Source organism: Aythya fuligula, chromosome 17 (assembly GCF_009819795.1).
Source record: "Aythya fuligula isolate bAytFul2 chromosome 17, bAytFul2.pri, whole genome shotgun sequence".
In the NCBI taxonomy this organism is placed as follows: domain Eukaryota; kingdom Metazoa; phylum Chordata; class Aves; order Anseriformes; family Anatidae; genus Aythya; species Aythya fuligula.
The window spans coordinates 5,534,198-5,557,610 of record NC_045575.1 but is presented as its reverse complement, the minus strand read 5'-3'; the positions used below and the strand labels follow the sequence as shown (position 1 = coordinate 5,557,610).

At 65.1% G+C, this 23,413-nt stretch overlaps 4 protein-coding genes across 9 annotated transcripts in view; 1 reads left to right on the top strand and 3 right to left on the bottom strand.

Annotated features, from left to right (window-relative positions):
- Positions 1-627: 627 nt before the first annotated feature.
- On the bottom strand, positions 628-9,353 carry THOC5 (THO complex 5). The gene is made up of 19 exons (XM_032199367.1): positions 9,205-9,353; positions 8,911-9,054; positions 8,420-8,533; positions 7,609-7,706; positions 7,377-7,523; positions 6,287-6,401; positions 5,865-5,997; positions 5,011-5,088; positions 4,776-4,816; positions 4,326-4,425; positions 3,821-3,929; positions 2,484-2,585; positions 2,256-2,352; positions 1,971-2,085; positions 1,624-1,727; positions 1,460-1,547; positions 1,239-1,354; positions 887-1,077; positions 628-749 (listed from the first exon to the last, which is right to left on the bottom strand). Exons 1-19 carry the CDS (start codon positions 9,298-9,300, stop codon positions 686-688), a joined length of 2,052 nt encoding a protein of 683 aa, XP_032055258.1. The 5' UTR covers positions 9,301-9,353; the 3' UTR covers positions 628-685.
- Positions 9,354-9,604: 251 nt separating this feature from the next.
- NIPSNAP1 (nipsnap homolog 1) lies at positions 9,605-12,633 on the bottom strand (the record flags this gene model as incomplete). Its single annotated transcript, XM_032199080.1, has 10 exons — positions 9,605-9,877; positions 9,959-10,042; positions 10,173-10,267; positions 10,371-10,402; positions 10,520-10,660; positions 10,756-10,826; positions 11,021-11,115; positions 11,385-11,430; positions 11,559-11,686; positions 12,611-12,633. Coding segments are annotated over 10 exons (780 nt in total), but the record flags the coding sequence as incomplete, so codon positions are not given.
- A 1,165-nt stretch (positions 12,634-13,798) lies between these two features.
- LOC116496127 (pleckstrin homology domain-containing family A member 4-like) lies at positions 13,799-17,090 on the bottom strand. 3 transcript variants are annotated; one of them, XM_032199032.1, is made up of 6 exons: positions 16,944-17,090; positions 16,316-16,379; positions 15,373-15,477; positions 14,437-14,509; positions 14,137-14,234; positions 13,799-13,906 (listed from the first exon to the last, which is right to left on the bottom strand). In XM_032199032.1, exons 2-6 carry the CDS (start codon positions 16,358-16,360, stop codon positions 13,799-13,801), a joined length of 429 nt encoding a protein of 142 aa, XP_032054923.1. In that variant the 5' UTR covers positions 16,361-16,379; positions 16,944-17,090. The 3 variants fall into 3 exon arrangements, with proteins under 3 accessions (XP_032054923.1, XP_032054925.1, XP_032054924.1); XM_032199034.1 differs by lacking the exon at positions 16,944-17,090 and adding an exon at positions 16,815-16,933; XM_032199033.1 differs by lacking the exon at positions 16,944-17,090 and adding an exon at positions 16,758-16,780.
- Positions 17,091-18,535: 1,445 nt separating this feature from the next.
- The window catches only part of NF2 (neurofibromin 2), a 34,628-nt gene continuing 29,750 nt past the window's right edge, over positions 18,536-23,413 (top strand). For all 4 annotated transcript variants that reach the window (XM_032199246.1, XM_032199245.1, XM_032199248.1 and 1 more), the window contains exons 1-2: positions 18,536-18,743; positions 22,917-23,042. In XM_032199246.1, the coding sequence (XP_032055137.1) occupies positions 18,630-18,743; positions 22,917-23,042 (240 nt within the window). In that variant the 5' untranslated portion in view covers positions 18,536-18,629. The remainder of the gene's footprint in view (positions 18,744-22,916; positions 23,043-23,413) is intronic.

Genomic DNA, 23,413 nt, shown 5'->3' with positions numbered 1-23,413 from the left:
AAATCTCAGCTCCCCGGGGGTGGGGAGGGCCTGGTTTAACCTGAGCGCTGCCCTGCACTGCAGCACCGCGCCTGCTGGGGAGGGGAGGCAGGGCTGTGGGAGCCTTCAGGGGGGGTGATTTGGCCAAAAAATGGCCCTGCTGGAGAAACAGGAGGGGACCTTGTGTCAGGGAGGGAGCCTCAGGGCTGTGAGAGCTGCGGGATGGGACCCCCAGCGGGGAGCTGTGAGGGATGGGGGGGGACAGGGCGCAGCCCAGAGCTCCCCTCCTGCTCGGGGTTGGTGCTGAATCAGCTGGCAGGCAGCCGGCAGGGCTGGTGGCTGCAGTGCGGAAGCAGGAAGGGGCTATTTTTATCCACCTCCACTCCCTGCTACACGGATCTGCGGCGGGGAGGCAGGGAAGGAGGCAGAGCCCCAGGCAGAGGGGCTGGGGGGGGGACACAAACCTGCCAGGGATGAGACAGCTGGGACAGGATTACCCCCAGGTCCCCCTCCCCAGCCCCAGTCAGCACAAACACGCACATCACTTTCCTTATTTCAGCATTTAATCCTTTCGGCTACAAAACAAGACCCAAAAACCTCAGGGAAAAAAAAAAAAAAAAAAAAAAAAAAAAAAAGGAAAAAGCAGGGTGGGGACGCTCCTCTCCGTGCCAGGGTGAGTCCTGGTCCTGCAGAGCACAGCAGGGGCTCAGCGGTGGCTGAAGAAGCCCTGCGGGTAGTTGAACTTGAAGGGCTTCAAGCGCATGGGGCCCCTGCCAGAGGAGAAAAAGGAGAGGTTGGCTCACCCCTGTCTGCTTCCAGGCAGGCGTGGGGGGAAATGCGAGCTCAGAGACCTGCTGCACATCCCAGGAGTGGGGACAACAATGCCAGCAGGGCACGGGGCCCTCACCTGACCAGGCGCAGGCACATTTTCTCCTGGGGAAACTCCTTCGGCCCCTCCACACTGGTGTCGTGCGGCTCCGTCTCCAGGTAGACGTCCAGCACCATGCAGAGGCGCTGCAGCTGGTTGGTGAGGAGCTGGTAGCCGGGTTTGGGCCCCCACAGCTCCTTGTAGCACACGTTGACCTCGCTCTCCATCGCCTGGCAGAGGCGCAGGGAGCAGCAGGGCCTGAGTTTGGTGTCCTGCTGCTCCCAGCCCCCAACCTGCCCCCAGGGCTCCCTCCCCAAGGGCGCAGAACCACCGGGAACACCCCCAGGAGCCAGCAGCTCTCCAGTTTCCACCCCCCTCTGCCCCTGCTCACCCGAATGTTGTCGTCGTTGTTGCCGGTTCGCTCTCCTTTCCAGTTGAGGCAGAGGCTGAAGATGGGCGGCAGCGCTGAGTAGCCGGGGTTCAGGACCACAGCGGCCTGGAGCTTGGCTGAGCAGGGCAGAAACATCACCCCACAGCCCGCAGGGCCCCCATGGTGTGGGGGCAATCAGGGCAGCTAATAATTAGGCGTTTCTGGGGGAGGGAAGGGCCCACCTGTGCCCCTTTCTATCAGGGCCATGTAATAGAGGTGCGTGTCCTCGGCCAGGCCGGCCTCCAGCACATCTTTAGTGTAGGGCAACTCCTGGGGGGGAGGCAAAGGGAGGAGTGAGGGGCTGCTGGAGGAGCTGGGGGGGTCGCGGCCCCCGCGTGGTGCCTACCGCGTAGTCCTCGAAGGGGATGGCGCTCCACTTCACCAGGCGCGAGACGATCTTGGTGGGGAAAAGATGCTGGCATTCACTGGAGACCGGCACCACGCCGTGCTCTGCAAGCAAGGACAAGGACAAGGCTGAGCGGGGCAGGGGACAGCAGAACCGGGGGCTGGGGATGTCCCCTAAAACTTCTGGCACCTCCATCAGGCGCCTGGAGAGCAGCATCAGCCTGGGCTGCGACCTTGCTAGTGCTCACAGCCTGCTCGAGGGGCACTTGACACACTTGGGAACGTGGCTCTTGTGCTGCCAGGGCCTGAATTCACCCCCAATCCAGGGGTTTGGGGCTGGGCACTCACCCAGAGAGGCAAACTGCTTGTGCAGGGCCAGGCGGGACTGCAGCCTCGTCCGCAGCAGCTTCACCGTCAGCTCCATGTGGCTGGCACTCAGCGAGTTGTCGGCGGTGACCGTGTGCTGTGGGGCAAGGGGACGTCACCAGGGCTGCTCCACGGCTGGGGTTGGTGCCAGCCGGAGCCCTGGGCTCTCAGGGGGACGGGATGGGATGCAACCGTCCCCAAAACCTCCCCAGAGCCCCGGCAGCTCGGTTTGGGATCCTGTTAGAGAGGGGAAGGGACGAGACATGCCTGAGGCTGCTCCTTGGGGAAGTGCAGGCCGCCCAGCTTCTGCACCCACACGTAGGGGTGCCCCAGCTCCGTCACGTAGTCGCTCAAGGTGACGATGCTGCAGGGAGGAGGAGGAGGAGGAGGAAGGGTCAGGCCGCCCCACAGAGCTTCCTCCCCTGCAGGGAGCGGGCTCCTCCTTTGTCCAGCCCGAGCCCAGGGCGGGACAGCGGCTGCAGGCAGCCCCCTCACCCCACTTTGTCGAACTGGAACTGGTTGGCGGGGTTGGGGGTCTTCTTCCCGTGGTCTCCCGGGTACAGGCAGCTCAGGAGGGAGTCCGGGGACAGCAGGTCGCTGGCGGGAGGGAAGAGGAGGATCACACAGCAGCACGGCCCCACATCTCCCTGGGGCACCCGCTAACAGGCTGTGACGACCCCCACGGGCTGGGTTTTGAGACCACAGCAGCTTTCCCCTAGTTCCACTGTGGAATATCTCCCAAGGAGATCTCCTCCTGGCTGTAGAGGAGCTAAAAATCCCCAGGGAGCTGCTCAAAGGCACCCCAGCGTGTTAACTCTGAAACCTACTGACGACCACCTGCACAGGAACCCTGCAGCACAGCCTGGGGGGGCTCAACCAGGGGCGTCCCTGCCACCAGGAGCCTCCCCTAAGCAAGGGACCCCGAGGGACGCTGCCTTTGGGGGTGTCACGCAGGGCTAGGGGGGCTCCTCGACAAGATTTGTCCCAGCAGGAAGGCCAGCCTGCCTGGTTTGGGCCCCTACAGGGAAAAGGGAACCCAGGAGGCCTCATGGGGACAGCCTGAGAGGCAGCACCTGCTTTCGGGGGGGTCCCAGGCCAGCCTCTGCAGCCCCCCTCTTCCTCAGGCGCCTCCTCCTGGCCCGGGAGAGCTCACAGCTGATCTGAGCTCCCCAGGCGGGCTCCCAGAGCTGCCACTTCAGCCAGTCCCACACAAATCGGGCTCAAGCGGTCCCCGGGGAGCCCATGGGGAGGCAGCTGCATGGGACAAGGTGACCCGCAGAGCGGGCAGGAGGGGGGAGCTGCCAGGCAGAGGCTGCAGGAGGGAGGAGAGCAGTTTGGCTGCAGGGCGGTGACCGCAGGTGGAGGAGGAGAGGTTCCCCACGGGCACCACTCTCCTAAGAGGCTCCCAACCTGCTCTGCCTCTGATTCAGTCCAGGATGTGGCAGAGGGAGGGAAGGAAGGAGGGTGGGAGGGAAGGAGGATGCTGCCTGGAGCTGCAGCAGCCTGGCGGGGTTCCCACAGCAGCCCTGCAGCTAACGGGGAGGACACAGCAGGGGGGGCAGCAGAGATGTGTGTGGTGGCAGCGCTCCTCAGGTGCAGAGGGGCAGCCGTGCCCCTGGGGGCCTCCCTCATCCCTTAAAGGACAAACCGGGACAGGACGTGGGCACTGCAGCTCTGCACAGCTCAAATAAAACCTCAGCCACAGCCCCACATCACCCGGGGGGGGGAGCTGGGAGGGCTCTTCCAGCCCCCAATTCAGCCGAGGGACGTTGCCACCACATGGCCTCACGCCGTGTCACCCCGCTGTGGGACACCTGGTGACAATCTCTCACCCAGCGCTGATGGCAGTCGTCATCTCGACGGCGGTGGTCACCTTGGCCTTCACCGTCATGACGTTGAGGTTCATCAGGTAGTAGAAGGTCAGGTGCAGCACGTTGTCATCTGTGCCAACAAAGAAGGGGAACTGCTTTGTGCTCCGTCCCGGAGCGCACAGGACTCGGAGCTCCCTGCAGGGACACGGATGGAGGGGAACGGGGCAGCAAGCGGCGTGCCCTGACCCCCAACACCCCCAGCAGCACTCATCAGAGCCCCAAGAGCACATCACAAAGGAGAAAAGCTCCTAAGAAGAGGGATGGGGCTTCAGAGGGCGTGGGCATCCCACCCGGGTGGGCAAGGGGAGTGCAGGGAGAGCTCAGTGCCTCTGTTCGGCCCCTGCTCATCCCTAGGACATGGGGCTGAGGGCAGGGACATGGCCCCCACCCTGCTCTCGCTGCCCTAAAGGCTCCCTGACCCCAATGCCACCCTCCTCCGTGCTGAGGGCCCCCCACCCTCGCCTACCTTTACACTTGAGGTCGATGGTGACGCACAGCGGGTGCCGCTTCAGCATCTCCTTGCGCTTGTCGTCCAGCTGCACGCCCAGCGTGGGCCGGCGCCGCTTCTGGGGAGGGGAAAAGAAGCTGTGGGCCCCATCCCACCGCCCCTCGGGAGCCCTGAACCCCTCCTGCCCTCTCCTTCCCTTCCCACCTCCCCAATTCCCTGCCTGGTGCCGATGTTTTGGGCAGGTGGGGAGGCCCGGGGGCTATTTATACAAAGTGGGGCAGCTCCTGCAGGAGAGCAGGGCTCACGTTGCTGCAGGCAGGAGGTGAGCAAGGAGAGGTGTGAGCACAGCAGCTCTGCTCCCTTGTTGTGCCGTGCTCAGGGCAGACACCAGAAGGCAGCCTCGCCCTCCCGAGGGGCACCCAGGGGTGCCCAGCTCTCCCCCCCTGCCCTGGGATCACCGTGCCTTACCGTGGTCTGCTCCTCCTCCACGTCCGAGTCGCTCTCGTCATCTGCCCAGAGAGAGGAGGGGGGAGTGAACGCGGTGCCGAGGGGCTTTGCCCACACCCAGCTCCTCCATCCGACACCGCTGCTGCCCCCAGATGTCACCGTCCCCCCCCTCGCAAGCCAAACGGATGCACAGCAAGAGGGGGGAGCACCAGGAGCTCCCGGGAAGGAGCTGGGCACAGGTGCTGCAGCCGCTCACCCTGCGAGTCCTCGGGGGGCTTGTACAGGGCTTTGGCTTCCTCCACGCTGCCTTCGATAGCCACCACGAGCTTCTTGTCTGCACGGGGACACAGAAACCACGTCACCAACCCGACTCCAGCGGGGACAGGCAGTTAGCAAGAGCTGTGGAGCAGGGTGGTACGATGGGAGCTTGGGGGGGGCTACAGCCTGCAGGAGCACGGCCCCGTGCAGTGTTTACGGAGCCTGCAGAAGGAAATCCAGGAAATCCAGGAATCCAGGAAATGCAGCGCTGCCCCAAAAAGCTCCAGCCCCAGGCAGAGCCCCACGAAGCTCAACCGAGGGGTCAGCAGGAAGAGGAGGCTGCCCAGAGGGTTCTGTGGGGCCAGATCTCCTGGTGGGATGGGGTCAGAGGAAGCAGAGCACTGGGGTTGGAGGGACTGTTGCTGAAAACCATAAAGACCACATCTATGAAGAACCAGAAGGGGCTGGCTAGCATGAAAAGGGAGCAAGGAGCTGCCAGGCACTCATTTTAAGGGATGTTTTGGATGATTTTCCCAGCCCTACTGGGAAATCCCGAGTCAGGGGGAGCACAGGGAGCACCACACACGGCCTCCACACGAGGGGGGGGGATGTGCACCACCACCGGGGCCGCCTTTATCCCCGCCGACCTTGGTGTGGTGCTGAGGATGGGGGCAGAGGCAGACAGGCAGCTCCGCCAGCAGTTCTGGCCAAGGGAGCTGAGCCAACAAAGTCTCAAATGCCGCTGCCTCAGGGAGCTGCCTCCGGGCTCAGCAGAACACGGCAGGACGTCCCGCAGCACCCCAAAGCTCCCCAGGGCAGAGTTTCCACGGAAATTCAACCCCAAGTGCTCACCGCAGGCCTGCCCGTAGGCGCTGGCTTGGACGAAGAGGACGTAGAGGGGCGGTGGCAGGTGCCGGGCTGTCTCGTACTGCTTGTGCGCCTGGTCGAAGGGCATGAAGAGGTACTCCTGCACGGGCAGGGAGGCCTGGGGGACACAAGACAGGCTTCAGGAGCAGGGATGGGGCAGAGCGAACGCCCTTCTCAGCACCTCCCTCGCCCCTTGGCACGTGGGAGAGCAGAAAGGAGCTGCTGCAGGAACAAGGGGGATGCGGAGAAGGCGGCAGGGCAGGGAGCAGCTCGGGTATGTGGGGTCACTCCGCTGCGACCCGACACCCCCTGAGCAGGAGGGGAAGGGCTGTGGGGGCTGTGGGTGCTGTGCCACCCTAACGCTGCTCCTGGAGGCTCCTCCCTTCCCTGCAGGGCTCAGGGAGTACCTGCATGATGCTGTTGAGGCGAGGCTGCAGGCTGCTCAGGTACTCCTTCTTCACCTCGATCTCCTTCAGGATCTTCTCCTTGATGGTCAGGCACTCCTTGTACCTCTCTGCCAGCCTACAGGGGGTGGGAATTTGGTTAGCAGCACTGGGGCCGGCTCGCTCAGCAGCCCCAGGTGCCCCAAACTTGCCCCGAGTCCCTGCAGGAACCGGGAGAGCTGACGCAGGGACACGCAGGGAGTTCTCAAGGCCAAGGGTGGGCAGAGGCAGGCAGGAGCTCAGAAGCAGCAGGAGGAGGAAGGGGAAGCTGAGCCCGGTGCTGTCCCGAGGCAGGGCAGCGACCATGACTTCCCCCAGCAGTGCTGCTCCCGCGCCAGCTCGGCTGCCAGCACCCAAACGGGTTCCTCCTGACCCCACAAAGCCCCCAAGGAGGCTTCTCCACGTGGTGCTGCGTCAGCAGCTCCCAGGATCAAATCCGGAGAGCCAGCTCAGCAGCACAGCACGCAGCGCTCATTACCAAGCTGGAAAGCGGAGGGAAAGGGAAGCTGCCCATGAATCGGAGCCCTGGGTGTGCTGGTGTTGAGGGAAAAGAGCCCAAAGCCTGCCACAGCGAGCTGTGCTGGGCAGGGTTAGGCTGATTTGGGGGGAAAGCTGCTCCCAGCTGCCTGAAAAACCTGCTGCTTGGTGCAGAGGGGGTGTAGTTACGGCGTGTTTGCTTTGCAGCAGGACAGGAGCTGCCACAGCGAGGCTCCTCGAGCGGCCCCACATCGACTGAGGAACCTGGGGGGGGTCAGATCCTGCCTTAGGGCAGCTAGATCCACAGAGCAAGCTGCTAAAAACCGCTCCTTGCCCCCACAGCACAGCAGCAGTGGCTCTAAAATTCATTCTCTCCTTTCCATGCCCCAGAGCCAGCACAGCCTCAAGGAGAGAGCAGGTCCAGAGAGCGCCTCCCTGCAGCGAGGACTCGGTCACGCTTACCTGCTGCTTCCTTTACCATTTCTAAAGGCTGACAAAAACCCCTCCTTTGTTGCCCATCCCACCCGGCAGCCCCCAGAGCCCAGCCCACGGCTCCTTGCAGGCCGCCCCCACCCACCTCTTGCGCTGCTCCAGCTCCCAGTCGAGGCGGGCGAGGGTCTGCTGGTGGGGCTCGGTCAGGGTGATGTCCGGCCGGCTGATTTCGGTGGGGGCCTCGCTGTAGAACTCCTCCAGGCTGACCAGCTCGATCTCCTCGTGCTTCGACCTGCACACCCAGCGGGACAGGGTGAGGGAAGGGGGGTGCCAAACGTGCAGCCCCTCCCTTCCTCGCCCTCCCCGGCCAAGCTCACTTGAACTCCAGGCACTTGGTGATCTCTTTCTGCAGGTGCATCACCTCGTACAGCAGGTTCTGGAGCTGCAGGTGGTAGGCGTCCACCTTCTGCTTCGCCTGAGACACAGACACGGCCAGTGAGCACCAGAAGCAGAGCGGGAGGCACAAGCAGTGAGACCCCAGAGCTGTGAGGATGCCCTTCCCACAGACCCCCCGAGCATACTGAAGCGCTCAGTGGGATGTGCAGGGATGAACTTTTACCCTACAAAACTCACTGAACCCCACACATCCCCTGGAACCATCCAGGGACGACAGGTTTTGGGGTATGCAAGCATTTAGGGGGATAAAAAAAAAAGTCATTTTCAGAGCTGGGAATGCAAATGCTCGTCACTGCAAACTGATCCTGTTCCCTTGCAGGGACACAGCATGTTCTGGGGACAGGAACAAGGCAGTCCTGGCCGCACACGTGGGCTCAGTCTGTCCCTGTGCCTGGCTCCCCAGCAATACAATGAAAATAAATGCTCCTGCACCATGAAAACGTCTTTGAGATGTCCGGGTGCAAGCTCCAGAGCCCGTAATTCACTTCTCAGGCCCACAGCACAGCGGGCTGCTGAGACAGAGCTTCCTGCCTCGCTGCTACACCAGACAGGAGCCGTTCCTCCTGTACAATCCACCACAATTACAGCCTCTGCCGTGCTGCAGAGCCTCCTGGCAGATTTCTAGCACAGAGAGCACCACCTGCTGGGCCCTTCTGCTGCCCACACGCACCCAGCACCCAGCTCAGCCCTCCCTGCAGCCCCCTCCCAGGCTGGCTGCCCCCTGCCCTGTACCTCGTGGGTCTGGTCTCGCCCCTTCTTCAGGCGGATGTGCGCCAGGCGGTTCAGCTTCTTCAGGGTCATGAAGTGCACGCAGCTCTGCACGCGCCGCTCGTCGATCTCGGAGGCCTGGGGGCAGCAGGGAGCTGTGGGGGGCGGCGGGGGAGCCCCAGGCACACGGCCCCTGAGCTCTGCACCCAGCCGGGCCTCCCGCTGCCAGCGCCCCAGGCCATCACTGGACATAACCAGAGGGGTTTTCAGATCACAGGGGGCTCAGCTCCTTCTACAGGAACCCTGATCAGTGACCCAGTCTGTGCAATGAGTGCACGGTCAGAGGCCACATGCCTGTAGCTAAATAGGATCTAATTTTACTTAACACAGGCTGTTTTGTTTACGTATTTCTCCCCAAAACGCAGCCCAGCTTCTGGCCCTCCCAAATTAAGGGAAAACATCAAGGAACTTGATGTAAATCTACGCATTCAACCACCCGCCGAGGCTTCCCGTACGTTGTCCTTGATGCCGCGGCTCTTCAGCTCCTGGATCTCGGCCATGAGGCGCTGCAGCTCCTGGCAGGTCTCCTTGTACAGCTCGTAGTCCTTGATGGGGTCCCGCAGATCCACCTCGCACTCCTCGCTGTAGTACCGGGCATCCTGCGGCGAGGGGAGAGGCCGCGAGTCCCCCCGGGGCTTCATCGCGAAGGGCTCGCGGGGCAGCCGGTGCCTCAGCAGGGCCCGGGCCGCGCCTTGAGGCCTTCAGCAGGGCCCAGCCCGGTGAGGGCCCGGTGAAGGCCCCGCCGTTACCTGCTCGCCCTCCGCCTTGCCGCGCTTGCCCTCGGGCGTGGCCCCGTCGGTGCGGATCACTTTGGGTTTCCGCTTCTTGCCGGCCTCCGAGGCCATGGCTGGGGGCGCTGCGAGGGGCCCGGCCCCGCTCCCCGCTCCCCGGTCCCCTCCGGTCCCTCCCGGTGCCCCCCGAGCCGCCTCACGCCGCCGCCCGGAAGTGACGCGCGGAGCAGACGAGAGTAGCCCGGAGAGAACAGAGCGCCCCCCTAGCGGACAGTCCTCCAAGGGGGCGTGGCCTTAAACAACTAGGGGGTGTGGTCTAGGTGTGGTGGGCGTGGTTTGTGGACTCAGTGGGCGTGGCCTCGAACCCGCCGGCGCGCCGGAGGGAACGCGGGGATGGGGGGGCGGCCAGACACGGAGAGCGGCAATTAAATATTTAATTGGTCCCGCCCCTCATTAGCACGTCATTAGCGGTAATTAACAGCAGCTGCCCCGCCTCCGCAGCCCCTCCCCAGCACCCCAGCGGACTCGGGGGCTGCCCCAGCGCCGGGCTGGGCCCTGCAGCACCCTTATAGGGCCGGGGATGGGGGCGTGGGGACTCGGCCCTACACGGCCCCCCCCGGGTCCGGTCACTGCAGCGGGGAGATCTTCAGCGGGATCATGATCCGGGACTCCATGGTGCGGATCAGCGGCACTGTAGAAAGGAGGAATGGGGTCACGGCGTGCTGGGGGCTGTGGGGTCACGGCGTGGCCCCCCCTCACCCCACATGCTCACCCGTGTAGTAGACGTTCTCATCCCAGCCCCGTTTCCGCCACGCCGCGTTCCTCGTCTCCTCGCGGGACTGCAGGTCCTTGTAGGCTGCCGGGAGGGGAAGGTTTGCACCTCAAACCCGCCGTGACCCCACAAACTTTGGGGCTTTGGGTGCACGCGGGGCACGGCCGGGGTCAGTGCGGTGGTGGCGGGGGGGGGTGCGAGGCAGCCCGCTTACCCCAGAGGTGGTGCACGACGTACAGCTCCCCGATCTGCGAGAAGAAGCCGCCCACGGCCTCCTGGTTCTCCTGCCGGTACTTAATGGCCCGAGCCCTGGTAACGGGGGCAGGAACGCGGGGAGGGGTTGCACGAGGTGTCCCCCACACCGTGTCCCTGTGCTCAGAGCAGCCACTGTGCTCCCGGGGGGCCAACTCACCAGTTGTTGCCCCACTCGATCATGGTCCCTGGCTGGAAAGGGAGGAAAAACCCACAGGGTGAGCGGCCAGACCCCAAACAGCCCCCAAACCCAAATCTGGCCCCGCAGAACCAGCACCAAGCACCCAAACCCCACGGAGGGGGCCTCACCTTGAGCTTGTAGGTCCTGAGCTCGTAGATGTTGGGCCCCTGGCGGGGCAGGGGCTCGTTCCAGAAGCTGAACTCCAGCAGCAGCTGGTTCCTGCGGGACAGCAGCATGCGGCTGCGCTCCTTGCGGAAGTCCAGGTACTCCTGGGGACAGCCAGAGCCGGGGCAGCTGCTGCTGCTAACGGGGGCGGCCCGGGGGGGGCCGCGGGAGGGCGGCGAGCTGCCGGCTCGGGCGCTACCTTGTTCTGCTTCAGCTTGTTCATGCAGTCCATGAGGGCCGGGTACCCCCCCGAAAAGCGCCAGAGGTGCACTGGGATGGGAGCGGCGAGGTGTGGGGTGGGGGAATGGCATCGAGCACCCCACAGACAGCCCCCCCCCGGGACACCAGGGCTCGCCCCGCGTCCTCTCCCTGCCCAGCGTTGGAGTCGGAGCCAGGAGGGGGGTGGCGGGGGAGCCCCTGGGTGCCCCCCTCGTGGGTTCTGTCCTCGTGCAGGATGCGCTCACCTGCCTGGTCCTGCTCGCCGTACCACGTGTTCCAGTTCCCCACCAGGTCGCAGGGGTAATCAGCGTCCAAGTGCAGTTTGGGCAGCACCTCCTCCCTGCACGGGGCACAGGGGGCGGTGGGGGGGCAGCCCTGTCTTCCTGGGACCCCCCCGGATATGAGAAAGGGGGAGGCTGGGGCACGGTGGGCAGCAGTCGGGACTCTCCCAGCGAGAGGAGAGCTGAATCTTTGAATTTTTTTACCCCGCAATGCTCCTGACCCCCCCCCAATTTGCCCTCCCAGCCAAATTGAGGGGTCTCCCTCCATCTCAGCCCCCCCCCCCCGAGATCCCAGCGGGACATGGGGCGGCAGCGGGGGGGGGCTCACGTCAGGCTGTTGTAGGCATCCAGGCATTCTGGCTTCACGTTGTGAACTGCGGGGGGGAAAGAGGGCGAGAGAGGCTCTGTCGGCTGCCACGGCGGGGATCGAGGCACAAAACGGGACGGGCGGAGTTCTGGGGGGGGCATTTTCCCCCTCCCCGCCCGCCCGCGGGGCACTCACACTGGATCTTGTAGAGGTTGCTGGTCTCCTTCTTGGACAGGAGGTTGGAGTGGGCGTCCTTGCGGGGGTCCACCTTGTGCACGAAGAGGGAGCGGAACCAGCTGCCCTCGCTGTCCCGCGAGTACGCCCTGCATTTAGGGGGGGGGGGGGACACGGGGAACGACTGCTGCGGCCTGCTGGGGGGCGGAGGTGGCGCAGACCCTCCCCATCCCTCCTCCAGGACCCCTTTTTCCCCCCCCCATCCCTCTCGTGCCCCCCCAGAGGGGTTCCTTCATCCCCTAGGGCCCCCCCCAAGGGGCTGCGGCGCAGCACAGAGCACGCAGAGGCAGCACAGCGGGGCCAGACCTTTGTCCTGGTCATGTATTAACGGCGCGGGACGGGGTCAATGGCCCCGTACACACACGGGGGGGGGACAGGGTGACACCAAAACCCCCTGTAACCCCCCCCCAGGCAGTCCCGTGGATGGTGAGGGGGGGAGAAAGGAAGGGACTGGGGGGGGGAAGAGAGGTTAGGAGCGGGGCTGGGAAGGGGAAAAGGGCCTGGGGGGGGTCTGGGCCTATTGGGGAGGGGCTGGGCCTATGGGGGGGGTGGGCCTGAGGGGGAGATGGGGTCTGGGGGGGGGGTTCTGGGCCTATGGAGGGGGGGGTCTGGGGGAGTTTGGGCCTGATTGGGGGACCTGGGCCTATAGGGAGGGGGTCTGGGCCTATGGGGGGGGTGGGCCTGAAGGGGGAATGGGATTGGGGTGGGCTCTGGGCTTATGAGGGGGGCTGGGCCTATGGGGGGGCAGGGGTTTGGGCCTGAGGGAGGGGACATGGGCCTATGGGGGGGGTCTGGGCCTGAGGGGGGGATGGGGTCTGGGGCTTCTGGGCCTGTGGGGGGGGTCCAGGCCTTAAGGGGGGGGGGCGGGCCCTGAGGGGGGGGGCTGGGGCCTATTGGGGGGGGTCTGGGCCTGTGGGAGCGGCCGGGCCCTGAGGGAAGCTGGAGCCCTGGGGGCTCTGCGGGGCCCCAGGGGGCGCTCCCGGTGCGGTTCCCGGCCCCCCCCGCCCCCTCACCGCGCCCCTCCGCCGCCGCCGCCCCGCCGCAACCCCCGCAGCCCCCGCAGCGCCGCCGCCATCTTGCCGAGGGGGCTCGGGGAGGGGGCGTGGTCTTCAAAAGCCACGCCCCCTTCTTCCGGAGTGGGCGGGGCTATGTGGTGGTCACGCCCCCCCTCCTCGCGCGCCCTCTCAGAAGCTGGCCTGCAGCACCGTGATCCTGATTGGCCGCCGCGCCGCGCCGCCGGCCCCGCCTTCGGTCGCCCTCAGCCAATCAGAAGGGTCGCTCGCGGAGGCCGGCGCACGATTGGCTGCGGGGTCTTCCCCCGCGGTCCCCCGCCCTCCGAGGGTCGAGGCGGGCGGCTGCCGCTGATTGGTCGAGACGCTAGGGGGGCGGGGCTCCGGAGGGGGAGGTGGCAGCGGGGGCGGGGCTGGGCTGGGGGCGGGGGGAGGGGGCGGGGTCAGGGCCCCAGGGCCCCCCCCCAGGCCCCCCCAAGGACCCCCCAGCCCCTGAGTGCCCCCAGGGCCTCCCATACCCCCCCGATCACCCCAGGTCCCCCCAAATCCCCTCAAATCCCCCCAAAATAACACCACGTGTCCCCCCCGCACCCCATAGCCCCCCCCCAAGTGTCCCCCATAACCCCCCATATACCCCCACGTCCCCCTAAGGCCCCCCGTATCCCCCCATATCCCCCCCATATCCCTCCGTGTCCCCGCAGTACCCCCACATGTCCCCAAGGACCCCCAAAATCTCATCATGTCCCCCCCATGTCCCCCCCATATCCCCCTGTGTCCCCCCCATGTCCCCCCAAGGCCTCCCGTACCCCCCTGGATCACCCCATATCCCCCCATGTCCACCTCTGTGACCCCAAATGTCCCCCAGATCCCTCCACCACCCCCCCCAAGGACCCCATATCCCCCCCAAGTGTCCCCCCATGTCCCCCCATAGCTCTCTGTGTCCCCTTGTATCCCCCCATATCCCCCCATATCCCTCCGTATCCCCCCATGTACCCCCACATGCCCCCAAGGACCCCAAAATCTCATCATTTCCCCCCCATGTGTCCCTCCATGCCCCCCCAAGCCCCCCCATATCCCCCCATGCCCCCCAATACCCCCCAATACCCCTCAATATCCCCTAATACCGCCCCCATACCCCCCCAATACCCCCCCCACACCCCCCTATCCCCACCCCCCCCCAGTTTTGGGGTCTCACCCCCCCAGGGGCGCAGCGCAGCGCCGCAGGGCTCCCACCCAGGCGCTCAGCTCCGCGGGGCTGTCGACCCCAAACACATAGGGCCGCATCCCGGGGTGCTCCGCCTGCACGGGGGGGGCCTGGCTGTGACCCCCCCCAAACCCACAGCACCCCAAAATCCCAACGAGGAGCTGGGGGGCCCCATCCTATAGGGCTGGCCCCCCCCTCATGCTCCCAAAGGGTTTAGGGTCAGCCAGGTCCCAAGGGTTTGGGGTCACCGCAGTTCCCCAAGGGGTTTTGGGGCCCCTATTGGGGTGGGGGGGGGGTAAAAAGGGGGTGCCCCCCCCAAACTGACCGTGAAGAGGAAACGGGGGGCGCCGGCGGAGGGTCCCAGGACGCGGATCCTATAACTGGGCAGGGGGAGCCCCCCCCGAACCCGCTGCTCGCTGCTGTCTGGGGACAACGGGGGGGGGCACAGAGGGAGGGGGGGGGCTTCAAGGACCCCCCCACACACACCCTGCCAAACCTTGGCCCCCCCCCCAAAATCCCCCAGCCCCGCTGCAAGGGGTCTTGGGGTCCCCCAATTGTGCTCAGACCCCACCCCAAAAAAAAAAAGACCCCCAGGACCCCCCCCCCCCCGGTGCCCCCCCCTCACCCCGGTAGTAGTAGAGGCAGAGATCCACCAGCACGAACCAGCGCCGCTTCCACAGCCGCAGCCCCGAGCTGTCCTGGGGGGGGGGGGACACACAAGGGGGGGGTTAAATCAGCACCCCCAAATCCCAACCCCACCCCCCGGTACCCCCCCAGCACCCCCAGGCCCTCCCCTCAATCCCTCAAACCCCATAATGCTCCCCAGACCCCCCCGAACCCCATAGCCCTCCCCCAAAATCCATGCCCCCCCCTAGAACCCTCCAAACCCCATAACCCCCCCAGCAACCTTATCCCCCCCCCCAGAACTCCCTTGGTACCCCCAGCAACCTCAGACCCCCCCCCCCAAACCCCTCCTGATCCCCCAAATCCCATAACCTCCCCCAGACCCCCCCAAAAATCCCATAACCCCCCCAAATCCCCCCTCGGTATCCCCAGCCCCCCCAGTACCCCCAGCCCCTGCCCCCAAACCCCTTCTGATCCCCAAATTCCCCCTCAAATCCCACCCCCCCAGCCCCACAAACCCCATAACCCCCCCAAATCCCCCCCATCCCCCCAAACCCCATAACCCCCCCAAATCCCCCCCAGCCCCCACAAACCCCATAACCCCCCCAAAATCCCCCCCAGCCCCTCAAACCCCATAACCCCCCCAAACCCCATAACCCCTCCAAATCCCACCCCAAACCCCATAACCCCCCCAAGATGCCCCCCCATCCCCCCAAACCCCATAAACCCCCAAATCCCCCCTAAATCCCCCCCAAACCCCGTAACCCCCCAAAACCATCCCCCACCAAACCCCCATAATCCCCCCAAAATCCCCCCCCCAAACCCCATAAACCCCCCAAATCCCCCCCAAATCCCCCCCAAACCCCATAACCCCCCCAAAATCCCCCCCAAATCCCCCCCAAACCCCATAACCCCCCCAAAACCCCCCCAGCCCCACCTGTTTGTGCAGCCAGCCCCTCATGGCCGGGGGGGCTCGGGGGTCCCTGCGCACGGCCTGCCCCCCCTTCCCAAAATTGTGCACCCTCGGCACGGGGCGGCAGGGCTGGCAATAGGATTTCACCGGGGGGGGGGTCTCACAGCCCCCCCCCAGGGCCCTGTCCCCCTCTGTCCCCCCCCCCCCACCTCCCCTTGTCCCCCCACAGCCCCCCCCCAGTCCCCAGGGTCCCCCTTCCCCGGTCCCCTTTTGGGACCCCCCCATGCGCCCCCCAACCCCAAGCCCCCCCCATAGCTCCCCATTTCCCCCCCACCCCCCTAAAAACTCCCCAAGCCCCCCTGCCCCCCCCATACCCCTTTAAGCTCCCCGTGTTCCCCCACAGCTCCCCCTGGACCCCCCTTTGCCCCCCCCATTACTTACCAACAGCTCCTCGAACCCCCTGGACCCCCCCCCCATACCCTAATATGAGCTCCCCCTGGCCCCATAGCTCCCCTGGACCCCCCAGGACCCCCCCCCCAAATCTTCTCCTGGCCCCATAGCCCCCCAGGACCCCCCCAATACCCCCCCCACCCACATATCTGCCCTGGACCCCCCAGGACCCCCCCCATATCTTCCCCTGGCCTCCATATCTTCCCCTGGACCCCACCCCAAATCTTCCCCTGGCCCCATAACTCCCCTGGACCCCCCAGGACCCCCCCCCCCCAAATCTTCTTCTGCCCCCATAGCTCCCCTGGACCCCCTGGACCCCCCATATCTCCCCCTGGCCCCCATAGCCCCCCAGGGCCCCCCTGGACCTCCCTGGACCCCCCAGGACCCCCCAGGACCCCCCCCCATATCTCCCCTTTCCCCATATCTCCCCTGGCCCCATAGCCCCCCAGGCCCCCCCCATATCTCCCCTTTCCCCCATATCTCCCCCTGGACCCCCCCCCAATCCCCCAGCCCCCACCTGTGTGTCGGGGTGCCGGGGGGGGGCCGTGTGGCTGCCGGCCATGGGGTCCCAGCGGGGGCGGCTGTAGGGTGGGGAGGGGGGATTTAGGGAAGGGGGGGGACCCCATGAATGGCCCCATTCAGCCCCCGCCGCCCCGCACACAGAGGCCCCGTTCTGAGGCCTGCGGGGGCGCGGGGCCGGGGGGGGGCCGGGATGGGGGGGGTCCTGGGGGGGCTCCTCGCCCACCCCGATCCCATCCTGCCCGGCCCCAATCCCTTATCCCGCTCCCGGTCCCGTCCCGTTACCCAGTGCCGGTCCCGGATCTGATCCCAGTCCCACCCAGTTATCCCAGTTCCACTCCCAGTCCCACCCCATTACCCACCCCCCCCCCCCGCCATCGGTGCTGGTCCCAGTCCCGACCCGTTATCCCAGTGCCCCAGCCCCAATCCCATCCCACACCCTTATCCCAGTGCTGATCCCAGTCCCATTAACCCAGCCCCAATCCCAGTCCCGTACCCTTATCCCAGCGCTGGTCCCAGTCCCGTTATGCTGGTCCCAGTCCCGTTATCCCAGTGCTGATCCCAATCCTATTATCCCATTGCTGATCCCAATCCCATTTCCCCAGCCCCAATCCCAGTCCCATAACCTTATCCCAGTGCTGATCCAATCCCGTTATCCCAGTGCTGGTCCCAGTCCCGTTATCCCAGTGCTGTCCCGGTCCCGTTATCCCAGCCCAGCCGTGACCCTACAGGGGGCTGGCACGGGGCAGCGCCCGCCCCCATCCCAACCCCACAGCGACACCACAGACTGGGATGGACTGGGACGGATGGGGATGGCCACTGAACGGGGACATCCCACACTCATCCCACAGGAACACGGGGATCCTACAACAGCATGGACATCCCCCAGGAACAGGGAAATCCTACACAAGGACAGGGACATCCTACAACACCACGGGCATCCCTTGGGAACAAGGACATCCCCCAGGAACCGGGAAATCCCACAAGGACAGGGACGCTCAGCAGTAGCACCACGGGCATCCCAGGGCACTGTGGCCATCCTACAACCCCCTGGGCACCCCACAGCATCAGGGACATCCCCCAGGAACGTGGGCATCCCATAACAACTCAGACATCCTATAACATTATGGATATCCTATAACATCATGGAGATCCCACAACGTGGAGATCCTATAGCATCGTGGCCACCCCACACCAACACGGACATCCCACGAGAACATGGCCATCCTATAACAACACGGACACCCCGCACCAACGTGGCCACCCCACTGTGGGCACCCCACAGACACCCTGTGACCCCACAGACGCCCCACAGACACCCTGTGACCCCACACATGCCCCACAGACACCCCACACATGCCCTGTGGATACCCTATGGGCACCCCAGGACCCCAAGGACACCCTATGGGCACCCCACAAACACCTCGTGACCCCACAGACACTCAGGGGCACCCCATGGACACCCCATAACCCCATACAAACCCCATAGTCCTCCTACCCCCCACAGGCACCCTATGGGTACCCCATGGACACCCCATAACCCCCCACCACCCCCATAGCCCCCCACAGACACCCCACACCCTATGGGCTCCCTGTAGACACCCCATAGCCCCCCCAACCCCCCCCCATCCCATAGCCCCCCGCAGACCCCCTATGGGCGCCCCATGGCCACCCCATAGCCCCCTCAAACCCCATAGCCCCCCCAAACACCCCAAACACCCTATAGCCCCCCACAAACCCCATAGCCCCCCCACAACTTAAGGGCTCCCTATGGACACCCCATAACCCCCCACCACCCCCATAGCCCCCCACAGACACCCCACACCCTATGGGCTCCCTAGAGACACCCCATAGCCCCCCACAAACCCCATAGCCCCCCACAGACCCCTATGGGCCCCCTATGGCCACCCCATAGCCCCCCACAGACCCCATAGCACCCCCGGGTCCTAGCGCCCGCCCCACTCCCTCTCCCCCATGACGTCACCCCGCACCCCTCTCTCCTCCTTCCGCCAGGCGGCGCCGCACCCTCCCCATCCCACCCCTAAGCCCCGCCCCCCTCCCTCCCTTTTCCCTTGACCGACAGCCTCCTCCCCCAGTCCCCACCCCTTTCTCCGGTCCTCCCCTCTCCCCATTGGCCGCGGTGCCTAAGGGAGGCGGGACGAGCGCGGCGGCGGACCAATGGCGTGGCGGCGCCGCGAAGCTCGGCGCGGCCGGGAGCCGCCGCCATGGCGCTGCCCCCGCGGCGCTGAGCGGCCCCGGGCCCTTTCCTTGGGGGGACCCCCCCGGGACCCCCCCACACCCCCACAGGAGCCATGGCCGGGGCCATCGCGTCCCGCATGAGCTTCAGCTCCCTCAAGCGCAAGCAGCCCAAAACCTTCACGGTGCGGGTCGGCACCATGGACGCCGAGATGGAGTTCAGCTGCGAGGTGGGGGCGGCGGGGGGCTGGGGGGGGCCTGAGGGGGGGATAGGGGGTGTGTGGGGTGAGGGGGTGTGGGGATATGGGGGGGTTATTGGGGGAATATGGGGGGCTGGGGGGGGTTATGGAGGGGTTATGGGGGGTTATGGGGGGGCTGAGGGGTTATTGGGGGACTGGGGGGTCTTGGGGGGGGCTGTGAGGGGGCCTGAGGGGGTGTGGGGGGGCTGAGAGGGATGTGTGGGGGTTATGGGGGGACTTGGAGGGTCTGGGGGGTTATAGAGGGTTATTGGGGGGCTGTGGGGGTTGGGGGAGGCTGAGGGGGTCTTGGGGGGGGGGCTTTGGTGGGGCCTGAGGGGCTATGGGGGGCATGTAGGGGGGTCTTGGGGGGGTTATTAGGGGGTCTGGGGGGTTACAGGGGGTTATTGGGGGGTTGGGGGAAGCAGAGGGGGTCTTGGGGGGGCTTTGGGGGGGCTGGGGGGGTTATGAGGGGGTTATGGGGGGGCTTGGGGGTCTGGGGGGTTGGGGGAGGCTGAGGGGGTCTTGGGAGGGCTTTGGGGGGAGGCTGAGGGGGTGTGGGGGGGATGTGTGGGGCCTGAGGGGATCTGAGGAGGTATGGGGGGGCCTGGGGGGGTTCAGGGGTTTGGGGGGGGTCTTGAGGGGCTAGGGGAGCTGGGGGGGGTTGGGGGGGAGGTAAGGGGTCTGGGGGCTGCCCCCCCAGTGCTCTGCCCCCAGCACAGGGGCTGTGGGGCCGGCAGAGCGGGCCCAGAGGGGGCCGTGGAGGTGATGGGGGCCCCCCACCCCTGGGGCCAGGCTGGGGGCGTTCAACCTGAGGTCCCAGGGAGACCCCCCGGGGGCCTCGCCGTATCTGGGGGGGGTGATAAAAAAAAAACAGGAGCAACTCCGTGCTCGATCAGATCACGCCGGGACGATTGGGAAGGGTTTTAAGCCACAAACGGGGGAGGTTTGGGTGAGAGCTTAGGAGGAAACTCCCCTCGGAGGGCGCTGAGGACCCGGCGCAGGCTGCCCGCAGCAGCTGGAGGTGTTTGGGGCCGGGCTGGGGGCTTCAAACTTCACCCCGTGGCCCTGGAGGCGCTGGGTGCTGCCCCAGCTCGGAGCGCACGGGGTGGAGGTGACCTGGGAGCCCCCAGGATTTTGGGGTCGGGGAGCTCCCCGGGCTCCTTTGGGGCTCAGTGGGGCGCTGGTGGAACCGCAGAGAGCTCCGGACACAGGATCCCAAAAGGGTTTGGGCTGGGGGGGGGACCTTAAAGCCCACCTCGTGCCAACCCCTCAAACACCTCCCAACCAAGTCGCTGCCCTCTCCACCAGCTCCTGCGCCTGGAGAGCAGGAACCAGGCAGCAAAGCTTCATTCCCAGGCAGATAATCCCATGCTACGCCCCGTTTTCCTCCACCAGTGCCCTTTTTTTGAAATTATTCGCGGCAGAAGCAGCAGCAGCAGGCAGGCGAAGGGCAGGGAGCAGTGGCAGTGCCTGGTGTCAGTGAGCTGCGCTGCCCCTTGCTCAATTTCTGGCCTCATTTCTGCGGGGTTCCCGTGCCCACACCGTCTTCTGGGGGCTGTGGTTGTGGTTTTGGCTCCTGGCTCCCCAAAACCTCCCCCAGAGGGGACATTTCTCCTGCGTCCCGGCCTGAGGCTCCTGTGGGCAGGAGGCAGCAGTGTTCCTGGCCCCAACCTCAGCCAGCGACAGCTCCTGAGGTCCTGGGGGGAAATAAACGGGGAAAGCTTCACCTAGAGCTGGGGAAACAGCAGGGTGAGACCCTGTTTGAGCAGGTGAGACCCTGTTTGAGTTGGTGAGACCCTATTTGAGCGGGTGAGACCCCCTTTGAGCAGCGTTTGGCCCCGCATCAGCCTTCCTGTTCCAACTCTCTGGCTTTTCGTGGCTGCGCTGACGAAGCTCAGCCCCGGGACCAGCAGCGCGCTGAGCTTGGGTGCCAAACTTCTGTGTCCGAAGGAGTTTTGGGTAAGAGCTGGTGCAGCACGAGGGAGCAGGCCCAAGTTTGTCCCCTTCCCAAAACCCTCGGGGGGGTTTTTGGTCCCCAGCCGAGCTCAGCAGCTCCGCAGTGATGGTGGTGACGACCTCTCCGTGCTACTGAACGGCTTCAGGCAGGCAGAGAGCGGGCTGGAAGAGGCAAATCTGTGAGCAGCTGGCAGAAACAATCCCTCCTGGCTGCAAAATGATCCTGAGGGGAGGCGGTTGGGGTGCCCTGGCTCCCCCGTGCGCCCTCCTGCCCCCGTCCTGCCTTCTTTGTGTGCTCCAGGGGGGCGTTACGGGCGGAGAGCCTCCTTCCTCGGGGCACGAGCTCGGGTTTTCCTGCCCTTTCTGTTGACTCACGGCTTGGGCCAGGCGGTTCCTTTTGAAATCAGAGGTACCTGGGGAAGGAATGGGTTTGGGAACAGTCCCCGGGTGGCCGTGCCCCCGCTGCCAGCTCCAGGAGCCGCCGCAGCGCTGCCTCTGCCTTGGGCAGCCCCCAGGAGCGTGCCCGGCTGTGCCATCTGCCTGGCTACGCCTGGGCGCCTCTCCTGGCCTCCTCGGTGCTTAACGGGAATAGATTTTAATTAAAAGCTCGTTATGGGGTTGTCGGGAAGCATTAGTAAATAAAAATAACTTCCACGGCCCCGGCTCGTGGCTGCGGGAAGCGGCGGCTGCGAGGTCTGACATCTGTTTGGGTAACTAAACGGAGGGCTGGCGAGCGTTCGATCCCCAGCTTGCTCCAAATGGGCTCTAAACCCAAATCAGTGGTGCTCTGGGGGCTCTCCTGTTATCACTCGGGGTCCAGGAGGAGGAAAATAGCGTCTGTGGCCTCCAAGCTGCTTTGCTTGGGGTTGAGAGCTGCTGGGGGGGTCTTGGCAGCGTTTCTGCGGGTCCCTTCGAGGCCGGTGGCGCAGCCCAAGCTGGGACAAGGCAGGAGCTGAGGGCAGAGCAGTGCATCCTGCCCCTTCCACAGCTGGGGCAGAGCTCTTGTGGGCTGCCCCGGGGCTTTTTGTGGGCAGAAGGAGCTTGAGGTCAGCGCAGTGCATGGCCCTGAGGGGATGCTCCTGCCCTGCGCCTCCGTCTGGTGCTCGTAACACCTCCCCACATCATCCTCCTGCTTCACAGAGCAGGATCCGGAGCTGCCAGGCTGCCTGCACGGCCCTTGGCAGCACCTCCTGGTGCCCGTGGGGGGCTTTTATTCTTTTTTTATGGCCAGGAGATGTGGCAGGTAATGATTTGAGGCCGATCAAACGCAGGCAAGGAGGACTAAAGGTCCTCCAGGTCCATAAAGCACTCAGAGTTTGGCTGTCCGAGGCTGCCAGGTGAGCACAGCTCGCTGTTAGGAGTGCCCAGGTGAGGAAGGAGGTGGTGTGTGGCACGCCAAGCAGGGCTGCCCTTCCTTTGCTGTGTTTAATGGGGGCACCTCGGGGTGGTTGGGGGGTGTCTGAAGCATCCCATGCCAAGCTGGGGCTCGTTACGGGCACCAGAGGCGAGCTCGGGGTGTGAAACCAAGCTCTCATCATCGCAGCGCTGCCAAACCTGCTCCTCACGGTGCTCCTGACCCTGAGGTGCTGCCTGTGCCCCGCAGGAATCGCGGAAAGGCTGCGACGAGCCGGCCTCGGGTGCTATTTTTTGGGGGTTGGCACTGGCTTCCTTCCATCCTGGGGCTGTCGGCACACATGGGTACCCCCGAGGGGGGAAAACAGCGATGGGAAGGCAGCGAGGTGCTTGGGAAGGCAGCGAGGTGCTCGTTTTGTGCTCGTTTCGTGGCTGAATGAGCTTGTCCTCAGCTGCTTCGCCCACAAGGCGGCAGTGGGAGACAGCAGGAGCGACGCTCGTCCCCGCATCGGTGTTGGTGCTGTGCAGGTGGCACCGGGATGGAGCCGTGCTGAGAGAACGTGCCCAGAACGTGCCCGGAGCCTCTTGCCCCAGGGTTTTGGGGTAACAGCCGTGTGTTTCAGCCCAATGCTCGCTTCCAGCATGTGGGTGGAGGAGAGAAGTGGCTTTGGCGCGTGCGATTCATCTGCTTTATGGCCCTCCTGCCTCCCCAGGGTTGCTGGAGGAAGAAGCAGAGGGACCTCACGGTGTCGTTTGGGTTTCCCAGTCAAAAAAAAAAAAGGAGTGGATTGGGTTGAATGGAAACAATTCCAAAGGTCATCTTCGTAACCCTGCCTCCCCTTCCTGTCCCTGCAGGTGAAGTGGAAGGGGAAGGATTTGTTTGACCTGGTGTGCAGGACGCTGGGGCTTCGGGAAACCTGGTTCTTCGGGCTGCAGTACACCATCAAGGACACGGTGGCTTGGCTCAAAATGGACAAGAAGGTTGGGACCAGATTCTTTTGGGAGGCTGTGTGGGGTGGCAGGAGGGGATTTACCTTCCCCTTTACCCTCAATACTCGGTTGTTGCACGTGATACAGATGTGCAAGGAGGTCTAAAACGTGCATGCAGCCTGATGGCTTCCCCCACTCCACCTCCTGGGCCCCTGAACATCAAACCCTTTAGCACCTGGGTTTCTTTTCTTGTCAAATGGACCAGGAGCCGGGGAGGAGGAAGAACTGGGGAGTGGTGAGGAGGGGAAGGCTCCCCAAATCTGCAAGCCTCCGGGCTGCCCAGCAGTTGGAGGAGCGATGGATGTGGCTCCGTTTGCATCCAGCTGCCTCATTTCTCATGCTGTTTGCTGCCTCGCATCATT

Coding starts and splice junctions, on each gene's coding strand:
- THOC5 (XM_032199367.1), bottom strand. CDS start 9,300: ATGGCCTCGGAGGCCGGCAAGAAGCGGAAACCCAAAGTGATCCGCACC. Junction 6,402..7,376: donor GAGCTGGAGCAGCGCAAGAG/GTGGGTGGGGGC, acceptor CACCCCCTGTAG/GCTGGCAGAGAGGTACAAGG. Junction 4,426..4,775: donor TGGAGGAGGAGCAGACCACG/GTAAGGCACGGT, acceptor TCCCCTCCCCAG/AAGCGGCGCCGGCCCACGCT.
- LOC116496127 (XM_032199032.1), bottom strand. CDS start 16,360: ATGGCCGGCAGCCACACGGCCCCCCCCCGGCACCCCGACACACAG. Junction 14,510..15,372: donor GGGGCTGGCTGCACAAACAG/GTGGGGCTGGGG, acceptor CCCCCCCCCCAG/GACAGCTCGGGGCTGCGGCT. Junction 13,907..14,136: donor CCCCCCGTTTCCTCTTCACG/GTCAGTTTGGGG, acceptor CCCCCCGTGCAG/GCGGAGCACCCCGGGATGCG.